The sequence below is a fragment of the Phytophthora ramorum genome, assembly GCF_020800215.1.
Source record: "Phytophthora ramorum isolate Pr-102 chromosome Unknown Phyram_PR-102_s0003, whole genome shotgun sequence".
Classification (NCBI taxonomy): Eukaryota; Oomycota; class Peronosporomycetes; order Peronosporales; family Peronosporaceae; genus Phytophthora; species Phytophthora ramorum.
The window spans coordinates 3,149,439-3,164,370 of record NW_027150649.1 but is presented as its reverse complement, the minus strand read 5'-3'; the positions used below and the strand labels follow the sequence as shown (position 1 = coordinate 3,164,370).

The 14,932-nt window shown below is 51.2% G+C and overlaps 2 protein-coding genes across 2 annotated transcripts; one reads left to right on the top strand and one right to left on the bottom strand.

Moving 5' to 3' along the window:
• Positions 1–6,498: 6,498 nt before the first annotated feature.
• KRP23_4116 (putative Rho GTPase-activating protein) lies at positions 6,499–12,930 on the top strand (the record flags this gene model as incomplete). Its single annotated transcript, XM_067889040.1, has 2 exons — positions 6,499–12,681; positions 12,766–12,930. 2 exons carry the CDS (start codon positions 6,499–6,501, stop codon positions 12,928–12,930), a joined length of 6,348 nt encoding a protein of 2,115 aa, XP_067748234.1.
• A 486-nt stretch (positions 12,931–13,416) lies between these two features.
• On the bottom strand, positions 13,417–14,932 carry KRP23_4115 (uncharacterized protein; the record flags this gene model as incomplete). Its single annotated transcript, XM_067889039.1, has 2 exons — positions 13,417–13,871; positions 13,936–14,932. 2 exons carry the CDS (start codon positions 14,930–14,932, stop codon positions 13,417–13,419), a joined length of 1,452 nt encoding a protein of 483 aa, XP_067748233.1.

Sequence of the window (14,932 nt, the reverse complement as noted above, 5' to 3'; positions counted from 1 at the left end):
TTGTCCGACGACTTGGACCGAGAAACTGCAATGTTCCTCGCAGGGAGGGGCTTGATGGTCTTAATTCACCCAGCCTCTTCGGAGTAGTAGCACTGCTAACTGGAGCCTGTACACTCGGGGCACTCTGATTTTGATGTTTCCACCGTCGATATCGATGATACAGTTGAAGCTGCGTAGCATATTGGGGTCGTTGACAACGTTGTATGACTGCAAAGTCAATGTTTCCCCGCCACGCTTGTTCATCTGTCACCTTCAAACTTGCGTTTCCCTCTTCGCACAAAGATTCAAAATATTTACTCCCAAAGAGCGGAAGCGAACGACTGCGACGAATTATTTTTCTCTGAGATGTTGGCTTTACCTCGGTTGGAAGATTTTGTTGCTGGGTTTCCTCGTTGACCGTTACAACGGAAAGTCGGCGCCTCCGCGTCACTGCCCCCTGCTTACCGGGGTCAGTCAGGCCAATGCTGTGCGCAATCATAGCTGCGTTGTTGAGCTTAGTTATTCTACGGCTTACTGCGGGTGAAGAAGGCGCTGTTTTTCGACTTCCATGCTCTTCAAAGTGGAAAGACGATGATGACTGGCGTTTGGTGATGCCTCGGGATACTTTTATCTTGCTGTGCGGGCGATCATGAAGCCCTCCACGAACGAACGATGTTTCTGATGGAATAAGATTTTCCACCAGTTTCTCCGCAGTATGCTGTATCGCCACTAAGATTTTGTAGCGTGCCCAACTTTCCGTGTCCAAGCGACGAACATTTTCGCTCGATAAACTGTTCCGTAAGAGCTTATTTACTGGATTCACGTCGACCATAAATTGAAGCATGTGGATATCAGTCTCTTGGGCGGCTGGCGTAGTCGCATCACCCACAGTGCCGCGATACCTTTCGCTGGCAGGGCCACGATGTTTGGTCCGTGGCACGGTTCGTGACATGGTCCGTGTGATACTTGGTCGTGCGCTACGTGTCGATACTGCTGACGACGCTCTCCGCCGCACATGAAGGGATGCCAAAGCCTGGCGGAAGCGATCTGCAAGCGCGTTTGTCTTGGTCAAAAGATACAGCGTTTTTAACTCCAGCAGCTGGATTTCGGAGGAGAGAAACGTTTGGCTACTCCGTCGCGTCGGTAGCAAGCTCGTGGCTGATGACACGTCCAATAATTTCTCGTTTGATGCAATAGCACTTGGGTTCAAACTGTTTTCAGTCTGGCGCGCTGCAAGCAGCCGTTTAGCTCTGCGCGCCGTTCGCAAAGTAGCTCGCTGATAACGGTACAGACGAGCACGGACCCAATCCAGGATAGCGTGCAGAGCATGCTTCTGTACCTGAATATCGGATAGATCGCCATCTGTTGTCCACAAATCTTGCCAATCGTGCTTCGTGACGTAAAGCACTTCGCAAGAAGTTGTAGCTCGCACTGTTGCGAGTCTTCGTTGGCTAGAAAGAAAAAAAGCTATTTCACCGAACAGCGCACCTTCCATGAGAACAGCTATGCTCGTAACTGAGTTATTCCACAAGACAGCAGCTAACCCCTTGCGCAGAATGCACAAACGACTCCCAAACGTACCCTCGACTAGAACGTTGTCACCTGGGATGTAGAGCTCAGAATGAAGACGAAGAGCCAGGTTGTTAATCTGTGACGGCGTGAGAAAGCTTCGAATTGGTAGCAGGGCGATCGAGTGGCCGTAGATTTCAAGCATGAGCTTGAGTCGAAGATTTGCAGATAAATCATGAATTGTGCTGCGTAGATCAAGTCCTTCAGTGTGCTCAAACTGTAGATGAAAGAAAAACCCTACGCGTTCGCGGAGGCTCTCAGGTAATTCGTTCTCCTTCGCAAAACTGTCGAAGCTTGCAATACGATTCTTGTACTGCTTGACTTCTTTGCCAAGCTCAAGAATCAGCTCTGAAATCTCGCCAACTATGTGGCCGATGATAAAGGTGCAGCACAGACACGTGAACCCTGTCCAAAGTGTGCCAGCGGTATCTCGGGGTACACTTTCTCGTGAGCCCACCAAAAGTAGCGTCGTAATTGCCCAGTAAAAAGACTTGGCATAGAGTATCGGGACAGAATGATGATACTCATGAATAAGGTGATCGTGCTCCATCCAACACCGTTCAACGTGCTCGCACTCATTCTCAGATATCAAAAAGAAAATACTCCCAGTGATATGCGCCATGAGGACAAGGATAACCATTAACTTTGCGGGACTCAAATATGCTGACACATTGTGAGATGCAAAGTGTTGCTGAATCTGGACGATGACGTCGTCCATGTACACAAGAAGATCGATGCATCGTACAAGTCGTGGCAGCCGGCAGAGACTGGCAATGGCCGAGCCACTACCAGCAGGCACGTACAGCGGTAATGATGCCACAAGATCCCACTTGAATGTCGAGCTGTGAAGATAGTGATTATCCTTTTCCTGTCGGCTCAAAAGATTATCAAAACCGACTTCGGTACAGCCGAAATAGTACATCCTCAGATAAATGTCGATCGCGAAGCAGAAGTCGCAAGCCAAATCCGCTAGCCACACAGCTGTACCAATACCCCCGGAAAAGTGGATGCGCGAATGGAAGCAAATCCGAAATATTACGAAGAAAGCATTGTAAATATTCCAAAACGTGATCATTGCATTCCAGGTGCTTGTAAAGGTGGTGCGCGTTGCGTCTGCATTATGGTGCGTTGACTTCCCATGCCTGCTGCCATTTTTGCTGGTCACAGTTACCGTGCTCTCATATTGACAGAAAAGTGATGATATTTGCATCATGTGTGGTTGCAGCTTAAGTTTTTCGAGGTTGCACACTACACGACGCATGCATCTCTGATGCTCAGCCCACATGATCTGTGCTTCCTCCTTTATATCGTTAAGATCACTCGCAAACTTTCGCTGAATCACGTCAAACTGCTCTCGAGTCATGACAGACGCGTGAACAAGAGAAGCAGCTAAGAGCGTAGCTGTATGGGCCTTCCGGAGCAAGAATTCGCTGACACCATAGCAATCACCTTGGTGAAGGGCACGTATGGGCACTTTTCGAACGTGGAAAAATACGTTTACCTTACTTCCGTGCAGAAAGACAAAAAACTCGCGGCAAATATCACCTTCAAGGCAAATAGTCTCGCCGTGTTGGTAACTGCGATGTCGAAATTTGCCCGTGATCTCGTGAAGAAACTCAGTGGTAGCCGAATCGAAGAGTGACACACTTTTCACAGCCTCAGAATGCAACAACGATGAGATCTGGTAGCAGAGCTGGTCAGGCAGATGCGACAGCAGCTCGGATTCGTAGGCATGCTTGTGCTCTACAAACTGGTGGTGGTAGAACCGTCGGATCTCAGCGCTTAACTCTTCCGAAATATCCATTCGCTCCAAAATACTATTGAGCGTATTGATCTTTTCGATGTGATGATGCCTCGTCGCCATTACATTAGAAATAGTACTCGACATGGCTCCTACCACGCCGAAATTGATAACGCCGCCCACAAAAACCCAGAATGCCGCAAAAAAGCTCTCCGCGGTAGAAAAGGCAACGATGTCGCCGTAGCCCACCGCCGTAAGAGTAACGACAGCCCAGTACACAGACCGCAGGTAGGCAAACGATGATTTATATAATGAAGTTGGATCCTCAAGCGGAAAAGCTTCACCGATGTGGGCATAACAATCGAACTTCACCCATGAGCAGTTCTGGAAATGGGTAGCGTGATACAGACATTCAGCCCGCGACAACTCCGACATAACGTCGCGAGAGGCATTCTCATACGCTGCACCCCGCGCAACCCAGGCCATTTCAAACCACACGCATCCCACGATATGCAACATTAACGTGACACCCAACAGCAAAGAAACAACGAGATGCGTTTTTGAACTGACACTGTAATAATCGCTAATAGTCCGAAGCAACGTTGGCATCTCCCGAACCCGCAGTAGACGAAGCACTCGAAGGAGGGATAATCGTTCCTGAACTGCATTGATTGATAAGGAATCAAGCACAACGCCAACGGGTAACCACGCAAGCAGGTCAACGTAGAACCCGTTGGACCGATACGCAGCAAATATGAGATCCGGCTGTTCCACTGCAAGCATCACGCTTTCATCTACATAAGCGAAATACCACGAACGTAAAACCAGATCGACCGCAAAAAACATCTCCGCCAGCAGTGTCAACGCATAGCGCATGCCGAATGTTGGCTGCTCTGCAAACATATTTTGATCATCCGTCATGGCGATAAATACGGAAAAGAAAGGAACTTCAAACGCGACGTAGACAATAGCAACCAACCGAACAGTATCCCAATGCACACGAAACGAAGAGCCTGGAAAGCGCCAGCTCACACCATGTCTTATCTCACCCGAATGGGCATCACCACTGACGCTGTGTGTGCTTCCAGTGTTTTCGTGTCCTCCGCGTAATCCAAGCAACTTCTTTGTCTTGCGCAGCTGCGTTGAATACTTGTCCAACGTCTCAATCATTCGGGCACGGACTTCAGATTCGTTGCCCCTGTGCAAATGCGTAACTGCCTCATCAAATGTTGCTTTGGCGAGAACATAAAGCTCGCAAAACGTCTTTGCAACAGCTTTTTCCTCATACTTCTCGGGATAAAGCAGACAGCTATCCGCGAAAAAATCTCCTGTGTTGCACTCCTTCGGATTAGAGCCATTAAAAGCTGAAAGCACCACTTTGCCACGAACCACGAAGAACATCTGCGCATTGAACTTCGGCTCAGTTATCTGGTCTCCAGGGGAATACACCCGCCGCACAAGTGCAAGCGCCAGTAAGTTGATAAACTCGACGCTTTCTTTCATAAGGAAGCAGACTTGTTTGACACGGCTAGCTTTGAGGGTGGCGACAACCTTCGATTGTAGGTGTCGAGGCATGAGATGCAAGGCCTCCTCGCTGTCAAGACCGTGGTGTGTATTCCATGCGTAGCTGAAGTATGCGATCACCTGGCGACGAACAGCCCGTGTAATGTTTTGAGAACGCATGTACTCACGAGCATTGTCTACGTGTGTAGCAAAGGCTGCATAGCGCGCATTTCGAAAGCGAAAAATGAAGAGGAATGTTGCCAGCAGCGACGATCCAAACAGCGCACCTAAGATTGTTACAAAAACAGCATAAACTGTCTCGGCATTCGATACAGGAGTCACGTCGTCGTAACCCAGCAAAACAATCGTTCTTGAAGCCCAATATAGCGTACGAGCATACTTTCGCGCTATAGAAGCACCCACAAGACGGTCTCGGATGGCCCAGCTCGTTTCCACATTCTCGTGACACGCCTCGAGAGATACACCGCAATGTGCATGCGCGATGAGCATGTATCCGCAGGCCACATAATGACAAAGCCCCGCACAGAGGCCAATATTGCGTACTAGGGTATCTATACCCGTCGAGGAGAGATGCTGGACCCAGGCTCGGTCCGAGTATATGCTAGTGATTCGCTTTATACACCCACGCAGCCGATATATTCGACATAGCTTTGTGATTCGCGCCAGGTGCAGCACGTTGTACGCCCCTAACGCGGCAGGTATTGCCTCCATCGGCAACAAAGCTACAACTTCGAGTGCAAACTGCACATTGCGCACCAGCACGTATTTGCGCCGTGAACCAGCGTCGTCTCCCCCACCTCCAAGTATTGACGACATTGGTCCAATAGAAGCAAGTGTCCACTTGGCTTTCCCATGTCGCAATCCATTCGCCGACGAGCTCCGGATCAAAAAAGTCGGCGTCTTGACTCGATTGGCGTCCCGTGTGAGTTTCTTGCCCAGTTCGAAGCTAACCGAGACCGAGAGCTGCGAGAACGTGTCCATCCAAACGCGATAAAAGCCCACAAACTCGAATAACCCAATAACATCCGCGACAATATCCAGCGCTGTGAAGATGCTGAGCGCCTCCGTCCATCGATGCACCTGCTCCGTCTCCGTGTGCTGGAATGGATTATAGTAAAAGGCGATCCGGAAGGGCACCGTCAGGAAAATATACAGCACCGCAGATAGACTGACCGTCACGCTGATCGTCTGGCGTGTAGTCCACGGTAGCTTCTTGTACAGTTTAACCACAGGGCGGAAAACTCGGCGCTGAAGTCGTCGACAGGATCTGGAGATGGAAAGCCTATGCGTCCTAGCCTTTGGAAGATGGAACGCGTTGCTTGGCATGGCCACCGGCTCTTCCGTCGCGATAACCAGCTCCGTGTGTGGCTCATCGTTGGCTGCGTACACTTTGCGATGAGGCATCGCAGTCGGCCATGAAAGAGCGAGCAGCAAATCCCCAGTGACTCGGCAGGAAAGCAACGTACACGGAATTGACTTGGCGTGGGCGGCGAGCCGGGGGTTTCACAAGGCTATTTCCACCCATCGCGTGTCATCATACCGGGTACCGGTATGTACCAACAACCCGACTACTGTCCGTGAATATTGTGTATGCCACATCAGTACGACACCTCAGTGACCATCACTCCCATTCCTCATTCCCCCTCGCATACCCAGTTCAAGTTTAGCGCGCGGAAGAGCCCCCCATGGACACGTCCAAGCGCGTGGCGGATGCCAAGGCGCCGCGCAAGGAGGCGCCGTCCGCCGAGATGAAGCGCCTGGCCAAGTTCTTCGCGCCCGACCGACCGCCGCGCAAGCGGCTGCGCACGCTGCTGGACTTCCTCAAGGGATCGGAGGCCTCAGCGGGGGGCAACATCGCCGTGGCCGTGCAGTCGCTGCTATCGGGGGCGTCCAAGGACGTAAGCGCCAGCAACGTGGGCCCGGAGCATGCCGCGGCCGTCGCGGACTTCTGGGCCGACGCTAGTAACAGCGCGCTGGTCTTTGGCGTCGTCAACGACTGCGTCACGGAGCTTGAGACGCTGTATGCGCCCCACGAAACGGCGTTCCGCAAGCAGCGCCGCAAGCCGTTGGAGGCTGAGGACTGGAGCGAGGTATTTGAAGGCCTCGAGGTGCTGCTGCGCAACAACGCGGCCAGGTTGAGGGAGGGCTGGAATAATAACGGCGTCTCGATGCTATTCGCCAAGTTGCTGAAGCGAGACAACCACGCCATGATCAAGAAATACGCGTTCCGGTGCCTGGCTCTATACACGGACGCCACAAGGAACCTGCAGCAGCTAGCGGCCATGCCATCGACGAGCACGTCGAGTTTTCAGGCGTCGAGAACGGGCAGCATTCGGCTCATGAGCGACGGCATTGAGATTGACATTGACGAAGATGATGAGGAGGGCAGAGGCACGGCTATGCTGTCACATGCCATGCCCAACAGGAAGAATATGCATCTGGAGCTGCTGAGGGAAAGTGTGGACTTTTCTCCCTATGGAGGCGGCAGTATTATGTTGCCCGACAAGTTTCTGAATGAAGGAGTACATGTGGAAGGGTGGATGAGACCCATGCCGACGCAAGCGGAGGAGCCCGTGGATATGCTCAAGTTTCTGATGGATTTAAGTCTGGAACGGGAAGATCCGCATGGCAAGCTATCTGCCACCGGGAAGCCGTCGGGAAACAGTGACCGATTCGTTTTCTGGGCGGAGCTCATCATGAAGTTCTATATGCCGTTGTTGTATCCAAAGATCTGTCTGAAAGTGAAGCTGAAGGAGGAAGGAGACACGCTTGGCTTTTTTCATCATTGCCCCGGCAGTTTTCAGCGAGTTGTAGCACGATGGGTTTACAAACTGCGGTCGAAGGAAGACTTCATGGAGGTCCTTTGGTCGCGACGTGAATTTTCGGAGGTCATCATGGAAACGATTCGGCAGCGGTTTGCGTACCGTGACACAGAGTTAGTGGTGGATGCTATCAAGTTCTACTCTGGCATTTGTACCGGAGCGCAGTACGTTCCAGCGGGCATGAAGGCACAAATGAACGAGAGTTCAAGGGCAATGATTTCGCACGTGTCACAGCTATTTCATCCATCAGTGCAGCTAGATGATTCAAAAATTTTGTTGCACTGCATTGAGCTGCTGGAGCTCGTCTCCCAGCGGCGACTGGACGACTACACATCCACTTACCTGCGCAAATTTGTGCTATCCACAATCGATAACTGTATCCTGCTACGCGAACCAGGGAACAGACCCGTTCTTACTGCGATGTTATCGATCGTCCTACACGTATGGATGCACTCAGCAGTTGTCGCAAGAGCTACAAATGCCCAGATCTGGATGGAGTTAACCATCGCTATCCGGCGATGGCTGGTCAATCCAGCGGATTCGAAGGTCGTTGGTGTTGAAATGATCAACTGTTGGAAGCGCGAGCTTCGCTTCTCGAGTTGCCTACTCATGTACGTCATGGACAAGGGATACTCCTATTTGAAGGTAACGCCGGAGGGAGCGATGCTGCTACCTCAGAATGGTGCGGGCGGTAAAGATGAAAAGGGACCGGGTGGTAAAACTCTACGGGAGCTGAAGCAGGGATATCTTCAGTCGTCAGCAAACTTTCTTATGATGACGGTAGTTGACGTGTCGGATGCAACGTTGCTGCTTGATCGTGTGCTGCACCTCTTCCCCCCTCCAACAGTATCTGCGTTGACGCCATCGATGCATATGAGCTTAACGGAAGGAATGCTTAAACTTGTGGAGATATGGATCGAGTATGCTATTGGAGCACAACGCAACCATCCGTCAGAGCTGCAACAAATTAGCCCATCCACAGTACTCGCTCTCTTTGGTGAGTGGTTCTTACCTGCGTGTGAATTGGAGGCGACGGATTTCCAGAACTCGCGTTGTATCGCGATTATAGCACTGTGCAAACTCTGCTCGGTGCGCTGCGTTAACTCAATTACGCGCAGTCACCTTACCATTCTTGCCCGCGTGCTGTTTAAGGGTATTACCTCTCCGTCTGGTGTGGTGGTTTCGACCGTGCTTCAGAAATCATCAGTTTTGTTCTCGCTGAATCTCGAGGGTCTGAACATTCTCGTGCCCGCTTATTTGTACGCAGTAGACGAAATCATTATTGGAAATATCTGGAGTCGCGCCGAAAAATCGAAGGTAAAGTCCTCCGAGTGGAATAATGAGCTCAATGCGGCCCTCGACGTGGTTTTCGCCATATTAGAACTGCCCAAACGGTTCCCGGACCAGGACTTCGTACGATGGAAGCAAAAAATTCAAGGTGTTTGCGGCATCGACGAGCTCGCACTCATGCAGGGTATTATTGATGAAATTCCGGAGACACTGGATGAGTTTCACGTGATCATTGGCCGCATTCTCGTCCGTATTGCCCAACTTCCATTCACAGATGTTGTAGACATCAAAAAGCGCGCTCTGTGGGGGTTGTACTGTCTTGTCGTGATGAACTTGAGGCCGAACAAGGACGGAGAACACGTTGTGGACCCCATTCACCTGGCTGAGTGGATTGTGCATCTCGTGGACGTGTGCCAGAATGTTGACTTCTCCATTTCGATGGCCGCACTAACAATTTTACAGGACATGTCTGACTACCACGAAGAAATTAACGCGTTCGAGCCGTCCCTTGTGGCGCGGATAGTAATGACACTAGCAGTATTCGCGCAGCAGCAGGTTGAAGAAGCTTCTATTGAAGTGCAGGCGGCGATGGAGCGCATGGGAGCAGCTGAGTCTGCGGATGGCGACCATGGGTCTGGCACGAAGTCGGCTTCGTTTACAGGATCGAGTCTGACAAGTGGCTCTCGTATCTCAGGGTCTACTTCGGCAGCCCGTCGAGGAAGTGACAACCCCAGATCGAGTCGAGTGGAGAGCTCAGTCGCTAGCAATCCTGCAGAAGCTACGGATCCGTTCAGTAAGCTAAAAAGCAAGCTGAAGCCCGGGGCTCCGAACGCACCTGCATCTGCCCCATCACCTTCTACCAACAGTCCTGATACCGCGCCGGCAACGTCAATTGCAGCTAAGAAAGAACAGGACATCCCGGCCCTTCGTTTGATAGTCCAGAAAACCAGTGCAATATTTGAGTGTCTGCGGTTCTGGATCATGCATCGAACAGAGGTGCTTCAAGATGTTGATGTGAAGAAATTGATTTTCAGTGCTATTGAAGCAGCTTTGGTGGGCACGTTGCCAGACGGTGAGTGGCAACGCGAGGTGGAACGTGCTCGTACACTTGAGAGACGCATGTCGATGCCGCTTTTGTTTTTGGGCTTACAGATGCGCGCATCGCTGGATAATGAGCCAGGTCATGCATGGTTGAAATGCTTTGAAGAAACTGCGGTGGCTGCTGAGGGGTTATTAATGCACTTGTTGCATCATATTAACGGATTTCCGTCTCCTGCGGGTGTGGACCAGATGATATCGGATTGCTCAGAGCTCAACGAGTTGGATGCTGTCCGTGACAGTGGCGACGACGAATCGCCGCCTGCAGCCCTGAGTTTCGTATTTATGGATTCAATCGTGTTCAGTGTTGTCGGGAGCCTCGATTCCCCGTGCGCACGATTCATTGTTAGAGACATGACTGGCCTTTTCACTTGGGAGATTACACCTGCTATCATGGCCCGCGACACCCATTCGTTGACAAGCTGGGTCGGTCCAGGTCCCAAATTGGTCAACAAGAACAGCGGCGGTGCCCCAGCGGAGAGAGAGCTAACGCTGGAGACAGATATGGTGAGCTCAGACTCGTTGGCATTGCATCAGCCCAATTGTGCTGTGCAAGTGGGGTTCAAACACACCGATGATGTGGGTGGTATATGCAAAACATGCGGCGGGGAGAAACCTCGGACCAAGGCTGCTCCTTCTGACGCCAAGGGTGGTCGCGGGAATGCCACCACCGGAATAAAGCTGGAGGCACGCCAGGCCTCCTGGGAACAAGAGCGAGACATCCTTTCCAACAATATCTGCCCGATCAAAAGTAGCTACGTGTTTCACGAAGATGGGAGTTCTGCTTCGGGTTCAAGCAGCAAAGAAAATGGCGATTCAAAGAAGAAGGACAAGTCGCGATCATCCGAGATCGAGAAAATGCCAGGCAGTGGAAATAAAGACGAGCGGCAGGAGCGTCTTGAGCGCATTGCCAAACAGCACGAAGAACGAAATAATACTGGGTCCCTGGCTCAACCGGTACCAGAGCCACAAAAAGTTGTGTGTCACTGCCCTCCTCAGACCGCGTCAAAGTTTAAGCGGCGCACGACAACGACAATTTGCGGTCTGTTTGACATGTCGATCAACGAGCCCAATGTAGGCAGTTTGGATGACGAACGATGCCTGTTAGATCTTGTACTGGACAGCATTCCGATGGTGTTCCGTGATTGCGGTGGTGACACGACCGATAAGACACTCTTGGGTGGTCGCTACTCAATGATGCGTTACAACTTGATGGATTTGACGCCGTCGACAAACCCTCTTCTCTTGGACTCTGCTGAAGCGCCAGGATTTTCGTTTCTGCAACGTCTAATTCACGATGAAGAATGCTACTCGCAGCTGAAGAACTTCTTGGCGAAGGATGACAACGCTGAAGGTAAGGAGTTAGTGGAGTTTTGTGATGCAGTGAAGAAGTACGAACGATCATCCGTCCCTACAGACCGTCTCGGCCAGGCCAGTGTCATCTACTGGGAGTTCTTGACAGTGGAGGGAGGCAAAAAAATCGTATTCCCCACTGCTGTTGTATCCGACATCCAAACTCAAATTCACAAAGCGCAATCGGCGCTTAGAGCCTCAGCTGCGGGACCAGCAGAAGACTCGTCTGAGCCTTCGTTCTGCCTTCCGGGCTCGCTGTTTCAGCATGCCATGTCGTTTGTGGAATACGAAGGGTTTGAAAAGTCAGGTCTACTGGATAAGTACGTGGCAGCTCTGGATCAACCGCCTGCAGCCTCATCAACATCTGCGAGCAACGGCAAGAGCAACTCAAGCACGCCGTCGATTCCACCGCAGCTTGCGCTTTTCGATTCATTTTCGATTATGGAAGTAAATGCTCGAGTATCACACTTGGCCTTGCAAAAGCGTAATGCGGATGAACAGTTGGTGCGGATGACGAAGCCTGGTGTAGCAGCTGCTGAGCGCTTAATTAAAACGACAAATGGCAATCTCAAGGACAGTCGTGTGAGCGCACTCGACATTTGTCGGCTGTTCTTGTCTCAAGCTGGACTGTTGCCATCTCCTGACGGCGATTCGAATAAGAAATCGACACTCAAATTGCTAGAGCATGGACCTAAGCTAGAGCGATCGCTGAAGCACCTGGACAAGAGTCCAACGCGGGAAACCATGAAGCTTGGTGTGATTTACGTGGGCAAGAAACAGCACACACAGCAAGAAATCCTTCATAACGAGAAGGGAAGCCGCGCCTATGAGTTGTTTTTGTCGCAGCTTGGGTGGAAAGTGGAAATGCAGAGTCACCGTGGCTTTGTGGGTGGTTTAGATACAAACCCGAGGAGCCTTTCAAACGGTAAAACGACACTGTACTACGCAAGTTCTCACAGCGAGGTAATGTATCATGTGGTTACTATGATGCCTACGAAGCCATCGGACCCGCAACAGATCGATAAGAAGCGGCACGTGGGCAACGACTACGTGCATATTGTCTGGAGCGACAACGCTACCCACGTGTATGATCCGTCCACCATCACGAGTCACTTCAATGACGTACAGATCGTGATCTATCCGCTACGAAAGGCCCAGCGTGGCCTATTCTTGATCAAGATCCACACGAAGGATAAAGTGCCTCCTTTCGGGCCGTTGCAGTCTGGTATGGTGGTGCACCAGGCTGACCTTGCTAGGCTCGTTCGCCAGACAGCAATGAACGCGAATCGAGTTTGTCGCTCTCAGGTATGCATGTGTTTATTTCCTCGTCATGCTTTGGCCTTGTCGATTTTGTTTTTACTAACGCTGTGCGCCTACTTTAAACTTTAGACAATGTTGTATGTGCGGCCGTACCCAACACGGAAGAAGCTGGTGGATGAGATCGTCGAGCGTTATGCTGGCGAATACAAGGAAAGCCAACTCCTTACGATGCTATTCGGCAACTCCGCATCGACCCCTGCTTCAGTGCCGACGTCGTCGGTCGGCGCTGATTAGATACAGATAGCTGGGCGTGTAGAAGAGCGCGTGTATGTTAATGCCGTGTGATTCCTGTTACAACGTGTGTTGGTGTTGCGTTTTGAGCTGTTTGACAGGTGGCCGACTGATTTTGTTGCTGCGGACTCGAAGTACTTCAAGGCACTTGACGTGAGCTACCGTAAGCATGGCAGTAAACCAGGCAACTTTGTCTCTCCGATATCGAAACACCGCTAATGCAGGTTGATATTTGATGGCTCATGCTCATGTTGATACTTGAGAGAGCAACATACGAACATCCGGGTTCCGAGGCGAAATACTGTACACACGGGAAGCTTATTGGGAACGCCGAGCGGCAGTGCCATGCGCCGTAGACCGTCCTCGGAGATATCGTTGACCAACGTCACGCGGTTTGTGTACCGTACCCGTCCGTCGCGACAAAATACAAAGGACACAAGAAGACAAAAAGGTATGTAAATTTCGGAATCTCTATTTACTGGTGCCTTCTTAGTTTACGGCTCGCTGCTGTGATTGTGAACGCAATTGCGAGCGTAGTTGTTCAATCTCAGCTTGCATGTCGTCCGTCAATCGCGCCCACTTCTTCATCTCGCGCGTACTTACGTCGCTGAGTTTCTTTAGACTGGCCTCAACGGCAGCGCGCTCCTTACGCATCGCTGTACGCTCCTGCAGTAGTTGGTAAATCATTTGATCTTTCACTCGCAACAAACTTTGTAGGTTTGTTTGTTTCTCTGAAGGAGGCGTCGCCGATGACAAAACTGGAGCTGAAGTTGATGTTGGAGCGGAGGGCGGATCATTCTCCTTTTCCTTCGTAGACGTTGGCGTAGCCGTAACACGCTGTACAATTCTACCGTAGTCTTTCATAGCTAGACATTGTGCCTCCTCTTTGATACTTTCAGCTTGCTCGAGAAAGTCTTGCATCTCGCGGCGTGACACATCGTCTCCTGTGGTCATGCAACGCACGGTTAAATTCTTGCTTCGACCTGAAGCTGAATAGTCAAAACTCACCTTTGCTCAGGTACCGCCGCACGTATCGCATTAACTCGTCCAACCTGTCGAGGTCATCTTCCATAGCTTCGTATTGCTTTGTCTCGGTAATGCCACCACCCCCACTTTCATCATGAAAATCATCGTTGTCAAATTCTGGGTAGAGACTTTGCTTGCTGCGTCTGGAGTCTCCCCAGCGAACCACACTGCTGCTTCTATTACTCTCGCGCTGGCGGCTCGCTATATTTTCCCGGATAGTTTTCATCTGCTGAGCGATACTGTCGCGCTGGTCGATTAGTTCATCCTTGTAGATTCTCCGCAGCTTCCAAAGCGCTGCTCGGTATTGTGCTCGCATGGTTTTAGGGCTTGGCACGGCATCATCTGCACCGGATGCTGCATCTTGAACAGTTGTAGTCGGTGCTACAGGTTCTTCTTCCTGTACAGGAAGCAGCGGTGCTGGAGTTACAGTTACTGCTGGCGGAGCAAGTGATCTGTAGTTGCTCTCCTCAACGAACGCCCTCAATTGCGGCTTGAAGTCGGCAAAGAAGACATGGAACCTGTCGAGATTGAGAGCGCCCGTGTGATCCTTGTCGTACCGTTCGAAAAGCTGACCGGCCTCAAACTCGGAGTTCCGGTCAGCACGTTGGTAACCTAACGGGATTCCGTTTGTATCTGTTAGCGACAGTGGCGGCCTCAACGTGGACGTACTCCATCCACTTGCTGGGTCTGCATAGTCTTTCAAGAGCTGAAGGAAATCGAGTCGTGTGAGGACACCAGAGCGATTGCGATCATAGCGACGAAACAACTGAATGGCGTCCGGGTCGTGAACCAGTGGCGGAGTAGGCACAGGCGACGGCGGTGCTAGCTCAGTGGTTACGGTAGGCTTTTCCTTCTTGGAAGAGGACTTTTTGTCCTTGCTCTTTCGGTCCTTGTTGCGTGAAGACGCCTCAGCACTTGAACGACTGCTCTTCTTGGCCTTCTTCTTGTCCCCGGAGGCAGTTTTTGAGCCGGATGCCAT